The 17,645-nt window shown below is 55.1% G+C and overlaps 5 protein-coding genes across 5 annotated transcripts; 3 read left to right on the top strand and 2 right to left on the bottom strand.

Annotated features, from left to right (window-relative positions):
- Positions 1 to 420: 420 nt before the first annotated feature.
- On the top strand, positions 421 to 2,095 carry ALTA10 (Aldehyde dehydrogenase; the record flags this gene model as incomplete). The annotated part of the gene is made up of 4 exons (XM_051435768.1): positions 421 to 479; positions 558 to 960; positions 1,010 to 1,599; positions 1,654 to 2,095. 4 exons carry the CDS (start codon positions 421 to 423, stop codon positions 2,093 to 2,095), a joined length of 1,494 nt encoding a protein of 497 aa, XP_051290626.1.
- A 358-nt stretch (positions 2,096 to 2,453) lies between these two features.
- J4E90_006218 (uncharacterized protein) lies at positions 2,454 to 3,509 on the top strand (the record flags this gene model as incomplete). The annotated part of the gene is made up of 1 exon (XM_051435767.1): positions 2,454 to 3,509. One exon carries the CDS (start codon positions 2,454 to 2,456, stop codon positions 3,507 to 3,509), a length of 1,056 nt encoding a protein of 351 aa, XP_051290625.1.
- Positions 3,510 to 3,938: 429 nt separating this feature from the next.
- J4E90_006217 (uncharacterized protein) lies at positions 3,939 to 7,918 on the bottom strand (the record flags this gene model as incomplete). Its single annotated transcript, XM_051435766.1, has 2 exons — positions 3,939 to 5,898; positions 6,000 to 7,918. The coding sequence occupies 2 exons, from the start codon at positions 7,916 to 7,918 to the stop codon at positions 3,939 to 3,941; spliced, it is 3,879 nt and encodes a 1,292-aa protein (XP_051290624.1).
- Positions 7,919 to 9,047: 1,129 nt separating this feature from the next.
- J4E90_006216 (uncharacterized protein) lies at positions 9,048 to 11,048 on the bottom strand (the record flags this gene model as incomplete). Its single annotated transcript, XM_051435765.1, has 1 exon — positions 9,048 to 11,048. The coding sequence occupies one exon, from the start codon at positions 11,046 to 11,048 to the stop codon at positions 9,048 to 9,050; it is 2,001 nt and encodes a 666-aa protein (XP_051290623.1).
- Positions 11,049 to 11,704: 656 nt separating this feature from the next.
- J4E90_006215 (uncharacterized protein) lies at positions 11,705 to 17,195 on the top strand (the record flags this gene model as incomplete). Its single annotated transcript, XM_051435764.1, has 3 exons — positions 11,705 to 16,077; positions 16,129 to 16,220; positions 16,270 to 17,195. The coding sequence occupies 3 exons, from the start codon at positions 11,705 to 11,707 to the stop codon at positions 17,193 to 17,195; spliced, it is 5,391 nt and encodes a 1,796-aa protein (XP_051290622.1).
- Between the last annotated feature and the right edge of the window lie 450 nt (positions 17,196 to 17,645).

Raw genomic sequence — 17,645 nt, 5'->3', positions numbered from 1 at the left:
AGTGGAGAAATGCCTTTTGCGGATGCGCATCAGTTGCCAATAGGTGTCTATTCCAAATTGGAGAATCCAGTACCGCGTGTAGCAGGGTTAGCTGCGGCTTCGACGACTTCCAGAGCAGAACTGCGGGGGAGGGGTAGCTTACCACTGGCTACGAAAGCGGGGCAAGAGCTTCCGCCGTTGCATCAAGCGCCACCCGGCCATGCATCGTCGAGACACGCAATAGGCTGCAGCGCTTTCCTGAGACTGGCTCCTGATGGCCGAGGCTGTCTGGGCGATCGTACTGTTGTCCTGTCTCGAGTGGAGATATCCTCTAGTGTCGTCATGCGGAGCTCCTGAAAGTACTTAAGGATTTGCTTGTGCCTCTACCCCTCCTTCACTTCACAGCTTTGTTTTGTCCATATACCCCAATTCGCTTTCGCAATGACATCCGTAAAGCTAACAACCCCCCAAACGGGCGAGTACGAGCAGCCCACCGGACTGTAAGTCAGATATCCAGTTTCCGATATTCTTCGGAGAGTTTATAATGCTTCGGTATCGTAAATACTGATATCAACCAGCTTCATCAACAATGAGTTCGTAAAGGCTGTTGACGGCAAGACCTTTGAGGTCATCAACCCATCTACCGAGGAGGTTATCTGCAATGTTGCCGAGGCCACCGAGAAGGATGTTGACATTGCTGTCGCTGCCGCACGCAAGGCCTTCAACGGCCCATGGCGGAAGGAGACACCAGAGAACCGAGGAAAGCTGCTTGTCAAGCTCGCCGACCTCTTTGAGAAGAATGCCGATCTTCTCGCCTCAGTTGAGGCTCTCGACAACGGTAAGGCATTCAGCATGGCCAGGAACGTCGATATCCCTGCCGCCGCTGGTTGCTTGAGGTACTACGGAGGATGGGCCGACAAGATTGAGGGTAAGGTCGTCGACACAGCACCCGACAGCTTCAACTACATCCGCAAGGAGCCCGTAGGTTCTACACATTTCTATGTCCAAGTCCCATGACTAACAATTTCAGATCGGTGTTTGCGGACAAATCATCCCATGGAACTTCCCCATTCTCATGTGGTCATGGAAGATTGGTCCTGCCATCGCCACTGGTAACACCGTTGTTATCAAGACAGCTGAGCAGACTCCTCTCTCCGCATACGTAGCCTGCAAGCTCATCCAAGAGGCCGGTTTCCCACCAGGTGTCATTAACGTCATCACTGGTTTCGGAAAGGTCGCTGGTGCCGCCATCTCCGCCCACATGGATGTCGACAAGGTTGCCTTCACTGGTTCAACCGTCGTCGGTCGCCAAATTATGAAGGCCGCTGCTGGCTCCAACTTGAAGAAGGTCACTCTTGAGCTCGGAGGCAAGAGCCCCAACATTGTTTTCGCCGATGCCGATCTCGACGAGGCCATCCACTGGGTCAACTTCGGTATCTACTTCAACCACGGACAGGCTTGCTGCGCTGGATCGCGTATCTATGTCCAAGAAGAAATCTACGACAAGTTCATCGCGCGCTTCAAGGAGAGGGCCGCCCAGAACGCTGTCGGTGACCCATTCGCCAAGGACACCTTCCAGGGACCTCAGGTCTCGAAGCTCCAATTCGACCGTATCATGGGGTAAGCAATATCATGTCCTTCTAAATCTGGAGCCAATGCTAATACAAATGCTAGCTACATCGAGGAGGGCAAGAAGTCCGGCGCAACCGTCGAGACCGGCGGCAACCGCCACGGCGACAAGGGTTACTTCATCGAGCCCACCATCTTCTCCAACGTAACCGAGGACATGAAGATCCAACAAGAAGAAATCTTCGGCCCCGTCTGCACAATCTCCAAGTTCAAGACAAAGGCCGACGTCATCAAGATCGGCAACAACACCACCTACGGTCTTGCCGCCGCGGTCCACACTTCCAACCTCACCACTGCCATCGAGGTTGCCAACGCGCTCCGCGCTGGAACTGTCTGGGTCAACTCTTACAACACTCTTCACTGGCAGCTGCCATTCGGTGGCTACAAGGAGTCTGGCATTGGCCGCGAGTTGGGTGAGGCGGCGCTGGACAACTACATCCAGACCAAGACTGTTTCCATTCGTCTTGGTGATGTGCTGTTCGGTTAAGTATGTGGTGAAGATGGGTTCGAGTGAGTACTGTGTATAGTTCAAGTAATCATGGAGAATCTGAATGAATGAATGTAAAGAATCATCAGAAGCTTTCTAATATGTGAAGTGCTGAACTATGACACGTTTCCGAATATATCGACCTACCTATCTAGGAAGCTCCTTTAGATTGACTTACCTTCTAAATGAGTCACAGATCATCCGCCCTATCTCAAGCTATAGAAAGCCCGAAGACAAGAGAAAGCTTATCATCCCCACCCCACTCTCAGAACAAAACCCCCAAGACGACACATCCCCCCTTCTCCTATATCCCCCTTCCATACCACCACACCATATCACTGACACACAAATCGCAACAATGCCCCTCCCACCCATCACCCCACCCCTCCTCAACTCCGCAAACCCATGGTGCACAACCCTTGAACAACTCCAGGAACTCTACGACAGTCCACACACAGGCGCCATCACAACGCGTACATCCCTCCTCGGCGGTTTCCCGCACGATCCCGCCCACCACCAATTCACCTTCTTCAACCCCTCAACGCACACAACCAGCACGCCGAACAAAGACCTCAGCGGCGATGCTAGCACGACAGGGAGTTTGAATACGCTGGGGTATTCACCGATTCCGCTGGCCGAGTACCTGGAGTATGTGAAGACGATTAACGAGGGCTTGGGCTCCGTACCGCCGAACGGGAGGGAAACTTTCAAGCCGGTCATTGTGTCCGTGACAGGCTCCGCAGAGGAGATAGCGGAATGCTACAGCCTCATCGCCACCACGCAGTCCGATGTTAAGATGACGCTAGCCATGGAAATCAACCTCTCGTGTCCCAACATCCCCGGAAAAACGCCGCCAGCGTACAACACCGCTGCTCTCCGCGAGTATCTACTTGGGCTCAAAGTAGCGATTGATGTCGGCCTGACGAAAAGCGGGGGTGTAACGCAAATTCCCGTTGGAATCAAAATCCCACCCTACACGTACAGCGAGCAGTTCGAGGGCTTGGTAGGTGTGTTAGTGGAAAGTGTGCAGAACAGCATGAAACCCGTTTACCTACCCAGCCCCATCTCCTTCATCACAGCGGTAAACACGTTGGGTTCGAGTTTACTCCTCTCAGATGGGGAAAGTACAGCAAAACCCGCTTTGAAATCCGCAAACGGCACCGGGATAGGTGGGCTGGCAGGCGCGGCGTTGCATCCTCTTGCGTTGGGTAATGTAGCTACGTTACGGCGGTTGCTGGATCAGTCTGCGTCTGAGGAGCTGAAGGGGGTTGTGGTTATAGGTGTGGGTGGTGTGGAGAACAAGGCCGGGTTTGAGAGGATGAGGAGTGTAGGGGCTGGAGCTGTGGGTGTGGGGACGGCGTTGGGGAGGAAGGGTGTTGCTGTTTTTGGGGAGATTATTTCGGAAGGCATGTAGAGCCGTGAGTTCTAGTATGCATACACGAGGTGATGATTGTTAATGTGAGAATAACGTACTCATGTTCAAAATGCTGCATTAATGAGGCTAGCGTTACCCTACTCTTTCCATGATAGTATACAAGAAACCCCAACCAACTCCAAAAGCACAAACACCACCCCCATCCCAATAAACCCCAGAATGAACAAACAAGAAAGCAATGCAAAGGATTTGCCGCCCATAAATGCTATGCGCCGATGCATGCCAGAGTAGTTACCAATTTCATTACCTTTGTCTTTCCGTGATTGCGCCCAAACGCCATGCTTGCGTCCCTGAAGCCGAAGAAAAATCAAAACGCCAGTCAAAAAGGAATTAGAGAAAAGACGTGTCTGGGGACCAACTTCTTCTTCTCCTGCTCTTCTGCTCTGCTGACTTCGCTCGACTTCTTCTTTAGAAGCTGGCATAGCCCGTGTCTTCGCCACCGGCATCGTCCATCCAGCCCGCGCCGACTTCACCTAGGCCAGGGCCGTGGTGATGGTTGCGTGCCATACCCTCACCCTCGCCTCGTTCGACCCACTCTTCGTTGATGTCGTGCCAGATGCGCTGGAAGTAGAGCCGCAGCGATCGCAGACCACGAAGGTAGCCTCTATCAATGCCATCCGGGTTCTGGGGTGGGCAAGGTAAGTCGTCAGGCAGCGGGTCTTCTGCGGTGACACAGTTGGCGAAATCGACAATCTTGAGCTTAATCTCTGGGAGATGCTTAGGTGTCGGCTTAGAGGCGGCTGTCGGGCCAGGTGATGTGGGTCCGGATGGTATTACTGAGACGTCTTCGCTGCTCGGGTTCGACAAACCGTTGGGCAGTGAAGGTTGCGCGTCTTTCTCCTTCGACTCTCCATCCCCACGATCGTAGAGCATCAGTAAGCTGCTTGCGTAGAATCGGTAGCCTGGAAGATTCCGTATCATGCGCTCCAGCTGACTGATCTTCTCCAGTATGACAGGAATATGTCTTGTCGCTGCTTTGTAACTTGTCCCATCCCAGAAAAAGCGCTTCAGCGCATCCTGGAACTCTCTGCCAGCCTTCAAGTCGCGGCCAAAGTACTTGTCTTCAAAGATGTAGCTTTGGGTTTTGGCGTTCCAGATCTGCATGCCGCAAACACGTACGCCGAGCTGAGCACTTGTTGTCATCTTACACTTGCGTCTTTGAGACTTTTGTTTCTTCTCATCGGCTTCCACTCCATACTGCCGCGTACCCATTTTCAGGTCCAAGACACAAGGCCTGGACATGCCTGCGGTAAGATCTTCCAGAAGAATGAAGTGCTGAACGCGCTCGTCGGGTTGTTGTTGCGCTTCTTCGGGATTGGAAGGCTCCTCGCCCAGTGGAGCGCCATTGCCATTTGGTGCGGCAGGGGCTGGTAGCATTGTGCCCTCTGATGGATTCTGGGGATGAACCCCGTTTGTTGCGCCAGATGTTTGCACAGATCGGCCTCGGTGCTGATCTTTTGCGTCTGACGTGGCATTGCGATCCTCGTCCATAGCAAATACTTCCTCCTCTGCGTCACCACCGTAGCCATCCTCTTCATAGTATTCCAGGTTGTGTCTCTGGACAGTATCTATTCCCAAGGGCCTTCTAGTCAGTCCGCTGCCAGAATGACGACGGCGAGGAAGATTGTTCGATGGCGGCTTCAGGGCATCGGCGTTGGTGTCTGGCTGTCCAAGGGAGCTGGAAACGGCAGCATCAGCGCTCCTTTCCGAGGCGAAGCGGTGCGCTTCAGCTTTCAGAACTTGTTTCCGTGTAGACTCTTCTGTGAGCGGTGGATGCAATCCAGCTACATCTGTGCTGTTCCTCCTTATCGTAGGCGCAGAGCCAGCCACGTTCTGCGGAACGTCTCCTCCTGTCTTACGAGCCGAGATCCCGTGATGATGATGGCGTGGCCGATGATGAATAGTTGGCGGCGCAAAAACCTGCCGGAGTACCTCCTCCTGTAGCTTTCTGTTGATCGTCGTCACACCCCAACTGCTAGCATGCTGCAATGGGGGCCGACTCGGGCTCGTAGAAATGTGACCATAATCACTTTGGTTTCGTCGATGTTGTTGTTGCAACAAGGAAGCATTGCGCATCCATGGATCTGGGGTGGTGGAGCGTGGTGGCACGCGGAACAGATTGTCTGGGATTATGTGCCGGTTGTTCTCAAAGATGACCTGGGGGATGGGCATAATCTGCTGCGAGTGGCTGACCACTCGAGGTTGTTCCGCATTGCCCCGGTCTTCGGGAGCCTTTGAAGCCTGTCTTGACGCGCTTTCCGACTGCGTCGCTGAAGCAGTGGGAGCAGCATCAGATTTCGCTTTGTCTTTGGCAACCTTCTTCTTCTTGGGGGCTTTTCGGTAGGTCACGTTCAACACGCCGATGTATCTAGATGTCAATGTTAGCAAATATCCTAATCAGGAACCGAGGCGAAGGCAATGATCTTCGCTGATGTCTCAGCCTCGATCAATAGCGGGGAGAGGTCGTACCTTGGCAAGAATTCCAACAGCTCAGGATGCTGCCGCTCCACTGTTTCGTAAAACTCATTCTCTCGATTGTTTAGCTGTTTGCATACTGCTCGCCTAGAGAAACGGTAAACAGTAGAATGACCGCCAACTTGGTGATCGTATGGCTTCAGCTCCACAGCACCCAGTGGGGCCGGCGGCTGAGCCACCTGAGGCGCAGCAGCCTTAGGTTCCTGTTTGTGCGAAGTCGCAGTGGGCGTCGTTCCTAGTTCATCAGTCGCACTGGATTCATAACCAAGATTTGATTGAGTAGACTCGGCGTGCGACTCAGACTCAGATTCAGCTGAGAGCGCATCGGGAGCGGTCAGCGGCTGCTCTTTATCTTTCTTCAAGGAAGTCGCCGTGGAGATATCACCATGAAGGCATTGATTGGTATCTTGGGCCTTTAGAGAAATTTCTACTTCTTGTGGAGTTTGAACATCCTTCTCTGTGGCCCACCCTTTCGGCCCCGCAACCTCGTGAGTTGAAGCCCGCTTATCGACAGCATTCACCTCTCTATCTCGGTTCTGTGGTTCTGTAGGCACCTGCTCACTTGTCTTAAGCCGGCGATGGGGAAAGTAGAGAGCCGAAGAGATCTGTTCTTTTTCCGATTCTTCATCTTCCTCCGAGCCTGGCGTACATTCTTTATCGCCTCCGTCTTTAACCTGAAAATAATCGGACGGCTCGTCATAAGGTGTCGCTCCGTTCGTTGGTGCATGCGCGTGAACCTTTTCGACAGCTGATGTGGGTAGACTGCGAGAGAACGAAGACCGTGGGTCCGCACCAGGAGTCAGGTTGCCGAAGCCGCGAATGTCCTCGAGAAGACGCCTTGGGAATTTGTGCTTGTCCTGAGAACTTGCGTCTGGTCGCGTGCTTCCGTTGGGAGGTGGAGAGGCAACGCCTGACTCGGTGCGGGGCGCCGCTTTCGCATCGAAGTATGAATCAGTCGGACCGCCTAGAGGTGATTGCACGACGGAGGAAGCTAGTGATGCGCGGCGCAGCTGGTCAATGAGGCCGATAGTCTCGGTTGAGCCTTCTTCTGAAAGTGCGGACAGGGTCCTCTCAGCAGAAGGACGCTCTTTTGTCTTGTTGTCCTTCTTCTTCGGCTCTTCGGTAGGATCGCCATCCTTGAATACACGCAGATAGTGACTTGCTTTTCGACTGCGTGCGGAAGTGGGTTGTTCGGTCTTGGCAAGCGTTGCTTCAATCTTCTTCTCCATTTCCACGTCCATGACGGGCTGATCCAAGATCATGTTGCCCTTAAATGGTACAGGCTTCCCTTCGCGCCACTCCCTGTTCCTGCGCCTCTCTTCGCTCTCCAGCAAAGCCTCGTATTGAAGCTCGGGACGGGGCGGGGTGGTGGGGTGTTGTACGGGCGAGTCGACTGGGCTCATGTAGGGCGGAGGACTGTGATGGATGGCGTCGAAAGTCATGCCGGCGGCAATGGCTGCGCGGGGGTTAAAGGGGGTAGTCAGGACGGCCTGGTGGTCGATGGAAGAAGGCGCAGGAAGGGTGGAATGCTTCCTGCGTATGATGGGCGGATCCATCAATCGCCTCTGGGGAGGTGCTGGCGCTGCCATCTCAGCCAGACTGTGTTCGGGAGCATCGTTGGCAGAATCTACATTGCGTGCGCTGGCCCGCGGGGAGGAGATGGGGCTGTCGGAGACGAGGTACGTGGTTGCGAAGATGCTGTCGCGCTCGTCGAGCTGGGGGCGGTCAATTGACGACTTCCAGAGGTTGCTCTCGTTGACAATGGGCGCGGTGCGTGAACGGCCCGTCTGCGCGAGGCTCTTGGGCGTCACTTGGTCGTGCTCGGCGTCGGGCGTGGGCAGTCCATGGCTGGCCGTCGACCTCACCGATGCGGGGGGTGAGGTATTTCCTTGGGCGTCCGGCTGGGGTGACATGGGCTCGACATTGATTCGACCGTCAGGAAGGCACCTCGTGGCGGGATGGGTGGCAGATATTGCCGGGCGGGCGCTCAGGACGTTGGCCAGGATGCGGTCGTTTGGGCGCGGCGGAGACACAGCGGAGGGCCAGCAGGGGCGGATCTTCTAGATTAGCGTGCAGAGCAGGCGCTGGCGGATGCGAGGGCTGCAGGCGGTGTTCCAGGGTGCTAGCGAGCGACGAGACCAGTGAGAAGGGCGAGAGGTCCACGTTCTAATTCTGTGTGGTTTGGCGTCCAGTCCAAAGTGGCGCAAAGATTATCCCAAGCGAGCGGCCCAATGACGTCTGCCTGACTGCTACCGCGTAACAAAGCGCGTCAGTGCAGGTGGTCCGAGTGGTGGTGGTTGTTTCGCGACGCCGAGTGCAGTGAGTGGATGGGAGTTTGTTTTGACGCAGTACTGAGGCAGTGAACAGGTGGCTTGTTGATAGCGACAGAGGCAATCGGGCTTGGCGGCAATTGCGCACGCAATGCTGGCTGCTCTTGTCATGGGTTCCTGTCTGGTGAAGACGAGGAAGGAGCATCCGTGCATGCAGACGATATCGGTTCACGGACAGCACTAGCAGCACAACGTTGACGCTACAACCCACGACACATGCTGTCACGATAGGGCGCTGAGATTCGCTGCCGCTTCACTTTGCACGTTATTAGGACAGCACTGTCAATTTTCTAGGCACCGTGACACAAGCTAGACTTCCTCCCGCCTCCGCGCCCTCCCCAGCGTGGCCGTGCAAAGGCCCGTATCCAAACTATGCGGTACCGGCTATACCGTCCCATCGCGATTGCCTCACCCCCTTTCGCCGATATCAATCCGTGCTCCCCCAAGGTCTGCTGCTTGCATCGACTGTGCATGGGCGAGAGGTGTCGACGTCCAATCACTCGAGAACGTGGCCTCTCACCGCCTGCTGCATCCTTACGTGACTATCGCTGCACGTCGCTGTGATACCGGTACAGAATGCTTCTCTCTGGCAATATTCAAGTGCCACGGCGCTCAGAGCCACTTGGAGCACGCAGCCATGCCGATGCTTCCGCGGTGCTCCTACCGGGAGTGCGCTGCGTGCAGAAATGATCTTGGTTCTTTGTCATAGTATTCAAGTGTCGTCTATATTGCGAAGAAAGCGATCTGTGAAATCCAGACTACCGGTAGGGCCGAAGTCGCCAAGTGACGTGTCGATGTTCAACGCTGGAAATCCGACCTCATTCAATACCCCTTTCGACCTGTCACCAAAGGATCCGTGAGATATTTGGGAAGCTTTGTCCGCGGTGAAGCTCCAAAACGACGTGATGTTGTCCTTGTTCTTCAGCGGGACCCGCTCGGCAGTAGGAGTGGGGCTCTTAGCGACCGCGTCAGCTCTCAGCACCCCATCACTAGGGCTGAAAGCGAACCTCAAGTTGCTTCTTTGCGTTTCTTCCGGCTTCTTTTTCACGGTACTAAATGCGAACGGAGACGCTGCACCGAAGAGGTCTTGCGTGCTGATCGGTGGAGCTTGGAGAATAGTCTCGGGTGCAAGTGGCTCGTCTCGCTGGACAGTAAAGGCAGAAAGAGGTGTAACGGCTGCACTGGCTGCGGCTAGTATGGGACGGGGTGTATCAAGAAGTGAGGTTTGCGAGTCCAATTGGAGAACCTCCGGGGACATCATGGGGAAGGTGCTTTGCTGAAACTCAAGCTGAGCTCGCATCATGGCGGCTTGTGTAGACCAGTCAGAGTCTCGACTAGACCGACTCGTGCGCAGTTCAGAGTTTTCATTCTGGACCACACTGGCATCTCCTTCGACTTGTGGAGACGCTTGTACATCGACCACAACTGCGTCTGTTGGATCCACCTGCAGCTCATCGTCGGCCTCGTTGTGGATGACGTCTTCTGCACATGATTTCTTGGCAGAAGGAATCTTCTCTGGCGATGAGTCGAAATTCACTACTCTCGGCTTCAGCTTGGCCTTTCTACGGGGTTTGCCAGCCGAAGAAGCCGGCAAAGACGAGGTCACGGGACCATGTTGTGCATCTGTAGGCGTGGGCGCATCCTGCGTATTTCGACGACTGGAGCGCCGTGGCTGTCCTTTTGATATCGATGCAGGTGCTTCGCGGCCAAGACGTTCTGCAGACTGTTGTACGTCTTGTCTTGTTGGCCTTCCTTGACTGCCCATTGAAGAAGTGATGATGGGTACAGTCCGTTGCGAACGTGGTGGGCTTGCAGTTGGTTCAGGCTCAGCCTGACCATGTGTATCAGCATCCTTGGCCGGCGATGATATGACCATGGAAGCGGAGGCGCTTGATCTCCACTCCTCCTGTGCTGGTGTCTCCGGAGCCGACCTCTGAGCCTGGATGGGCGCTTTTGGCAGACTGAGCCGTAGTTCTGACAGTGTTTGGGTCTGGGTTTGCGAAGTGCTATTTCGCGACCGGGACCGCGTTGGGGACGTGTCGGTGTTTCGATTTGCAGCCTTGCGCATGTCGACTCTTGCAGACTCAGGGCGGCGCAACCAGAAGGGGTTGGTCATGGGCGAGCGGTTTTGTATGCAATTGTTCGTGTTCGTGCTGAAGGGCTCTGCCGTACCAGATGCGTCATCGTTGTCGTCGGGCAAGGGCGCTGTCGCGGGCGGGACGTCGATTTCGTCGAGGCTATCGTCGTGTTCGCGGTGGTCTAAATCGTCCCTTGCAGCTCTAGATGTTTCTGGTGACGCCATCTGGGGCGCAACGTCTTCCACGACATCCTTCCCGTTGCCTCCATTCAGCCTTGAGCTGCTCCTACGTTTGGTGGTGTTGTTGCGACCGGCAGCGACCTTCTTGCTATTGGCGTTACTTGTGCCCGCTACCGCATTGTTCTTGCCTGATACCCTCCGCTTCTCTACTATGGGCTTCGTCCACGGGTTCTTCCAGCCATTGTCGAAAGGCCCTCTGAGCGCGGCTGTGATTATGACGGGCGGTCGGCCGCGTAGGTATCGGGATGCAATCGCCTCGATTCTGCGTCGCTTTGCTGCCCTATGCGCAGGGTCTTCGTACTCCGCCGGTAGTTCTTCGATGAGGTCTTTGGGGTCGACATGGAAGGCGTCAAAGTCCAGTCCCCGCTTCAAGTGAGGATGCAAGCTCAGCGGCATTGCTCTGAAGGGCACGATCCAAGGGCCCTCTTTTGTTCATGCAACCTCTTCGAGTATAGTCCCAACATGTGACAGTATTATGTGCGTAGTGGTGACGGTGTGGTAGGAATAGGTGGGGCCAGGTCGGATGGCATGTTCGGGCGGCGTGTGTGTATCGTGGCTGCCACGCGGCGTAAATAGAACAAGGCGTGGAGGAGCTCGGGTGTCAAGCGAAGGATATCGCCAAGACAGCTGTGGAGGATCTGCTACGCCGCCGAGCAGGAATAGCCGTTTTTTGGGGTGGCCTAGTGCTCTGGAATATCGGGATAGGCCTCATCGGCGCATTGTCGCGAGGCGGGAGATCGATGTGGTTGCCGTGGTGATGACGAGTTAGCGCACTCATTATGGCCGTGCAGTCGGGACGAGATGTCATAGTAGATGCTAGCCCTGGAGGATATCGATAAACAAGTCAGCACGACTCGGCGACGCGTTGCAGCACCACTCTTGCGCCATTGAAGCCGCCGCTGCAGAAGCAATGCCGTTTGCGCTAGCATAGCATTCTTTCGACGCGCATGGGGACTCGCCAACAAGTTTCCCTCTCACCGCATCTTCAGCGTCGCCCTCCCGAGACATCACGGCCACCCGGCCTACGCGAGACATCCACCACCACCACCACCATGGCCAACACCCTCGCCTACCTCGAGGGCCTGTCTGAGGAGTGGGTTGACCAGCCCTCGCCCGACACAGGCGCCCACAATGCCCAGAGCCCGCCCGCGACGAAAACGCCCCAGAGCGCGTCGGCCAAAGCCCGCAGCCGCCTTCCCCGCATGCGGCAGTCCTCAGGCTCCTTCTCCGAGATCCAGGTGCGCAGCATCGCGAAAGAGCTGCGCCCGCCCAAGCAGCGCAATGCCCTCCTCGAGCGCAGCCTCAGCGACATCAACGTGCCCCCCGCCCCGTCGTCGCCCAACGCGTCACACGTCGAGCCCCCGCGTCGCGCCTCGTATTCGTCCTTCTCCATGTCGCAGGGCTCCGGCATGCAATTCGGAACAGTAGCGCACCACACGGTCGCGAGATCACCCACGAAAGAGCCAGGATCCCAGGACACGCCCGAGTGGAGACGCAGGCTCGTCAACGGCGAAGTCGGCTACGGCAACCAGACCGACCTGTTCGGCCCCACAGGCCTCGAGAACATCTTCCAGCGGCCGGCTGCAGGCGCACCAGACGACTCTGCCCAGCCAAAGCGCAGGCTCGGGCTGCTGAAGGGCCTCAGTGCCGTGCCACTGCCGTCGAGCCCGCCGCCATGGCCCAAATCGCGACCCAACGCGCAACAGACGGAACAAGACGAGCAACAACAACAACAAACAGACCAGGAGGGACCTTCGCAGGACGGAACAGTACACGAAGAGGGATCGTCGGAATGCACCACAAACCTCATGCCCCCACCCAGCGATCCCGTTCGAACCGTCAGCGGCCAAATAGAATACGAGAACGAGAACTTCAGTCCGGTCTATCTCACCATGACCGCCAACATGAAGGTCAGCCAGACCGCCAAGCCTACTCCCAACTTCCGAGGATCTGAGCTTGCCAACCGCCTACGCCAGATTGGATCGCCGCCACCAGAACAGTACGAGACTGAGCACGAGGAGAGTGCTCTGGGACACAGTCGCGAGGATTCATCCTTCGCCAGGCTACAGGACGAGTCGCTACCCGAAGGCCTCCCCGCCGGTACCCCAGACATGGGCGAGGTCCATCGCAATGTGGAGCTCCGAAGAGGCGGATACTCTAGAGACGGATCATTCCACCGGAAACCACTCAGCCCATCGCCGGAAAGAATAGCTGGGGCGCGACCGTCTAGCAGCCGTGCTGGCACGGCCCAGTCTAGTACCACCGCGAAGCACCCTACTCCTCCCCCAGCATTGAAGACCAACAACCCAACGACGCCACATCGTCGGCGCGAACAGTTCCTCAGCCCGGATCGCGCAAAGGGCTCTGGAAGTCCTTTGAAACTCTTCGATGCCCACGACACATTCACAAGCAACCGGATACAGCGACGACTTAGTCAGTTGGAGTACAAGTCCGAGAAGGCTTCCAGCGTGAAAGCCTCAAGTGTCAAGGAGGGCACGATAGAGTCAGCCAAGGCGGCGCCGAACAAATCGAGGTTGACTTCGGTAGAAGAGAAAAGCTTCCAGAACCCCGACCAGGATAAGTCACAACTACCCTCCAGAGTTGTGTCTTTCGGTCAGGGTCAACTGAACCAATACGAGTATTCCGGTGACTATTCGGCGATATGTTCCGACGATGATTACGATGCACATGACGATAGCGCACCTGACGCTTCGCCTTCTTCAGACATCGCACCCCCTGGCAGTCGTCCACCCTTCAAGTTCCAGCTCGACGAATCACCAGGCAAAGTGGAACCTTCAAAGGCCAAGAGGCACCTATCAAGCCATACAAGGAATTCCTCTAGGAATGTTAGTGCTAGCCGGCCAAAATTTGTACCACATCGAAAGGTCTCTGAGACAGAGCCGGAATCTTTCTCAGAAATCGTGCACGAGTACGCAGATGGGAAGAGGGGTCCGACATCCCCTTTCAAGAACCCGACGCCCAAGCGCAGAAGGACGATAACCGCGGTGGATGAGGATGAAGACGATGAGCACGCGGCTAGTGATGCTGAGGGCACAGTACAACGCTCGCACGCAGCCATACAAGCCGTTGTTGGACGTACACGACAGGAAGCTGGCCAAGACCCTTCGAAGAAGATTGCCGATTCCGAAACACTGGCCCGCAGACACATTTTGAGACCTCGGAACCCCACGCCTAGTCAACGCAGGAGAGAGGAGATACAAGCAGAGATTATGGAAGCTACTGAAGCATTCATCCTGTCGTCACCGAAGCTCAACACCATCCGCGAACACCTAGACTCGTCAATCATGTCAGATACTGACTCGGAGCGAGATCGAGCAAAGGCCGTTGCCAATCAAATTGCCGCTTTTACCTTGAAGAGAAAGCCCAACATTCGCGATAAGAACCGCAAACGATCTGTCACGACACAGGATTTCCTCGACGAAGCGCTCAAGATCATGGACTTCATCCGTACCAAAGGCAGACCAACTAGCGGTCTGGGCAGCCTTGAGGAGACCGAGGCCGAGACACAACTGCTCGAGGAGGTCAACGATGATCCTTCTAGTATGTTGACATTCGAAAGGCCCCCAAGCAAAGAGGGTCGGCAGTCTTCCTGGCAGGACCAAAGAACGCAACACATGGATGCTGATATCATGGACCACCTCCGCAAATATCAAGAGCACGAGAACGACACATTCCTGAACTCTTCAGTCAATTCTATACGAGTATCACGTTTGAGAGGATCTGCGACACCGGAAGACGAAAGTGTGGTGGTTGAGCAAGATGATATCCGGATCACCGACAATCCCAATAGGCACCGGGCCGATAGCGACGAGCGACCCAGCTCCCAGCCTCGCGGAAATAACACGCTTCTATCTACAGCTTCATCGTTTGGAAACACAATTGTCACAAATGCATCACGCCGTTCCGAGTGTGTCGCGACCCTTGCACCCGAAGCGGTCGCGCATTTGATCCCTCAGCAGGTAGCCGGAATGAGCTTTGACCGCGACAAGAATATATGGGTGCGTCAGAAGAGCCCTTCCAGACAACAGCACCTACTAGAGGATGAGCCTAGTGGTATGAACGCAAGCGAAGACGATCCATTTGGCAACATTCCCGATCTGACAGTCGAAGACACCCACGAGCAGGATCACAAAGCAGGCTCTCCAGTTCGTCTTCAACCTACGGCAGAAACCATACTTGAGGACACGGAAAGACCCGGGGCCGAAGAGGACTCGCGCCCTGTGACCCGTGAAGGCAAAGGTGTCGCTTACACAGATACAAGCTCGGCGCCTTCCAAGGCCTCCAACTTCGGGTGGAGCTTCCCCAAGACTGACACACGGGCCACTTCTTGGAGCACGCAAGCTCCGCGAAACTACAGTACACACAAGATGCCCCATGCGCCTACAACGTATGCCATACCGGAGTCGGAGGAAGACGGTATCGAACACGAGATCCAGTACTTTGAAGGAAGGGACCATGCTCCTGCAAGTGTCCAACGTCCGCGAGTGCGCAATGTTACTATTTCGATCGCTGAGCACGAGGCTCCTACGCGGGACCAGCATTCCGAAAGCGCACCACCACAGCGCCGCCAAAACCAATGGGGACCATCAAGTGCGCAGCAGAGGTCAGAAAAGAAACAATCTGCTTGGGAACAGACGAACACTGTGTCGCATGGGCGGCCCAGTCGTTTGCCAGTTTTCAACGGAGATGGCGATCTGTCGATTTTGGACGATGCCCCGTCAAAGAACTATCGAATGCAACTATCAATGAACGTCGCACCTCCGCTCAGACACGAACGACGAGACACACTTGTGGCCGCACCGTCATCACCTGTCAAGGATGTTACATTCATGCTCAGCGATCTCCCCGAGTTCACCCTCAACCAGATCGACGAGTTTGACCTTCCGGATCGAGTTGTCGTAAAGCACAACGGGAGTCGATTTTCCAAGGCCCTGGAGGACCGCTATGCCCAGGGTACTGCGGAGCTCGTCAAGGCGCTGCAAGATGTTGAGCCTGATGAGCCGTATTGGGAGGATCTTCGCAGCGTCAATCTCCGGAAGAAGGACCTTAATAGTTTACACCGCCTTGATGAGCTCTGCTACTCTCTCGAAGAACTTGATGTTTCGGACAACAAGATCAATCAGGTTGAGGGCATCCCCTACACCATGCGGCGACTACAAGTACAGAACAACTGCCTGAACGGACTCACTTCCTGGACGACCCTCGTCAACCTTCAGCACCTTGACATTTCCGGCAACGACGTCGATAGGCTTGATGGTCTCGCTGAGCTTGTGCATCTCCGCATACTCAAGGCCGACAACAACAAGATCAAATCCCTCCAAGGCATCCTACACCTCGATGGTCTGATGGAGTTGAGTGTTCGTGGTAACGAGATCGACATGGTTGACTTCACCCGAACGAATCTGTAAGCATATGAACTTGAACATTCCTTGTTCCCTGCTAATCCGTGCGATAGAAAATCTCTCACAGACCTGGATATGCGCAAGAATCGTTTGGTTGAAGTGCGGAATCTGCATTGCATACCTCAGCTTCAGCATCTCAACCTTGGTATGTCTTTCCTTGCTATACTCATTGGACCAATACTGACTCTCAGAAGATGACAACGAAATCGAGGAGTTTCCCCTTCTTGATGGACCTCTGAAGCCATGCAGATTCCTGCGCTCGATTCGTATGTGCCGAAACGGAACAACACTCCTCGACGTCGACCAGTACTTCCCCAAGCTTGAATCTCTCTACGTCGACGGAAACTGCCTGACGCAAGTATCTGGACTAGAACATCTCCGCCACCTCCGCACCTTCTCCGCGCGCGAACAAATCCTAAACTCGGAATCCGACATGGAAATGTGCGCAAGCAACCTAGTCCGAAACACCGAAGTCCGCAACCTCTATCTCTCCCTCAACCCAACCTACGGCCTGCAAATCTCTTCCCACCTACTAAGTCTGCAACGCCTAGAACTAGCCTCCATGGGCCTAAAAGAACTCCCCGACAACTTCGGCCAGCTAACCCCCAACATCCGCTCCATAAACCTCAACTTCAACTCACTCACCGACCTCCGCCCCCTCCTCAACATCAAGCGCCTCAGCACCCTCCTCCTCGCCGGCAACAAACTGGAGCGCCTCCGCGCCAACGCCATGGTTCTCGGCAAGCTCCCCACCCTCTCCACCCTCGACTGGCGCGACAACCCCCTCACCCTCCGCTTCTACGCCCCCACCTGCGAAAACCGCATCCTGTCTCTCCGGCAGAAACCCTCCGACGAGCAACTCACCAACCGCTTTGTATTGCCTGAGGGCGAAGTCGAAGCCGATGTTCAGCACTTGCAGCGATTGGACTATGAGACCCGGATTAGGCGTCGGGTTACTGAGATGATGTTGGCGAATCTTTGTAGGAGTCTGAGGGAGTTGGATGGGCTGCCGTTTGATAAGACGAGGGTGCTTGTTAAGGATGATGTTTGGGAGAGACTGTTGTTTTTGGGCGTTATTCAGAGGAAGAGGGCGGATACGGCGGTTGATGAGGGGAAGTAGGGTGGTTGTATGCATGGAGTAGAATGCATGAGCTTGGAGTCGCGGGGACCTGGGAGGGAGGTCTGGGAATTGGCGCACGTTTTGCATAGCGTTTTGGCATGGCGTTTTGCATGATCATTTCAGAGCGGTCGGTCTCATTGTTTCTCGTTCGCGAAGCATTTATACTTGAGCATCTTCTAGGCGTAGGTATATATTCTTGGACCTCGCACGCTTCACTGTGGGAAAGCGAGGATTAGATCTTTTAATGACGGGATGAGGTGCATTTGGTAATCGAGAATAGTCTTTGCATACTACCTTCTGGACGCAATTTGATGCAGTGACGACACCTTGACATTCATAGCCCTAAGTACCACTCACAGTCATCATTGCAAGCGAATCATGACGATACGAGCACTTTGACATAGCTGCTGAAAGCTCTAGGGCTGAACTCATCAAAGCTATTACAATCAT

The sequence above is a fragment of the Alternaria incomplexa genome, assembly GCF_024043165.1.
Source record: "Alternaria incomplexa strain BMP 0042 chromosome Unknown scaffold_8, whole genome shotgun sequence".
Taxonomy (NCBI): domain Eukaryota; kingdom Fungi; phylum Ascomycota; class Dothideomycetes; order Pleosporales; family Pleosporaceae; genus Alternaria; species Alternaria incomplexa.
Note: the sequence above shows the minus strand (reverse complement) of the source record. Positions and strands in the feature narration are given on the sequence as shown.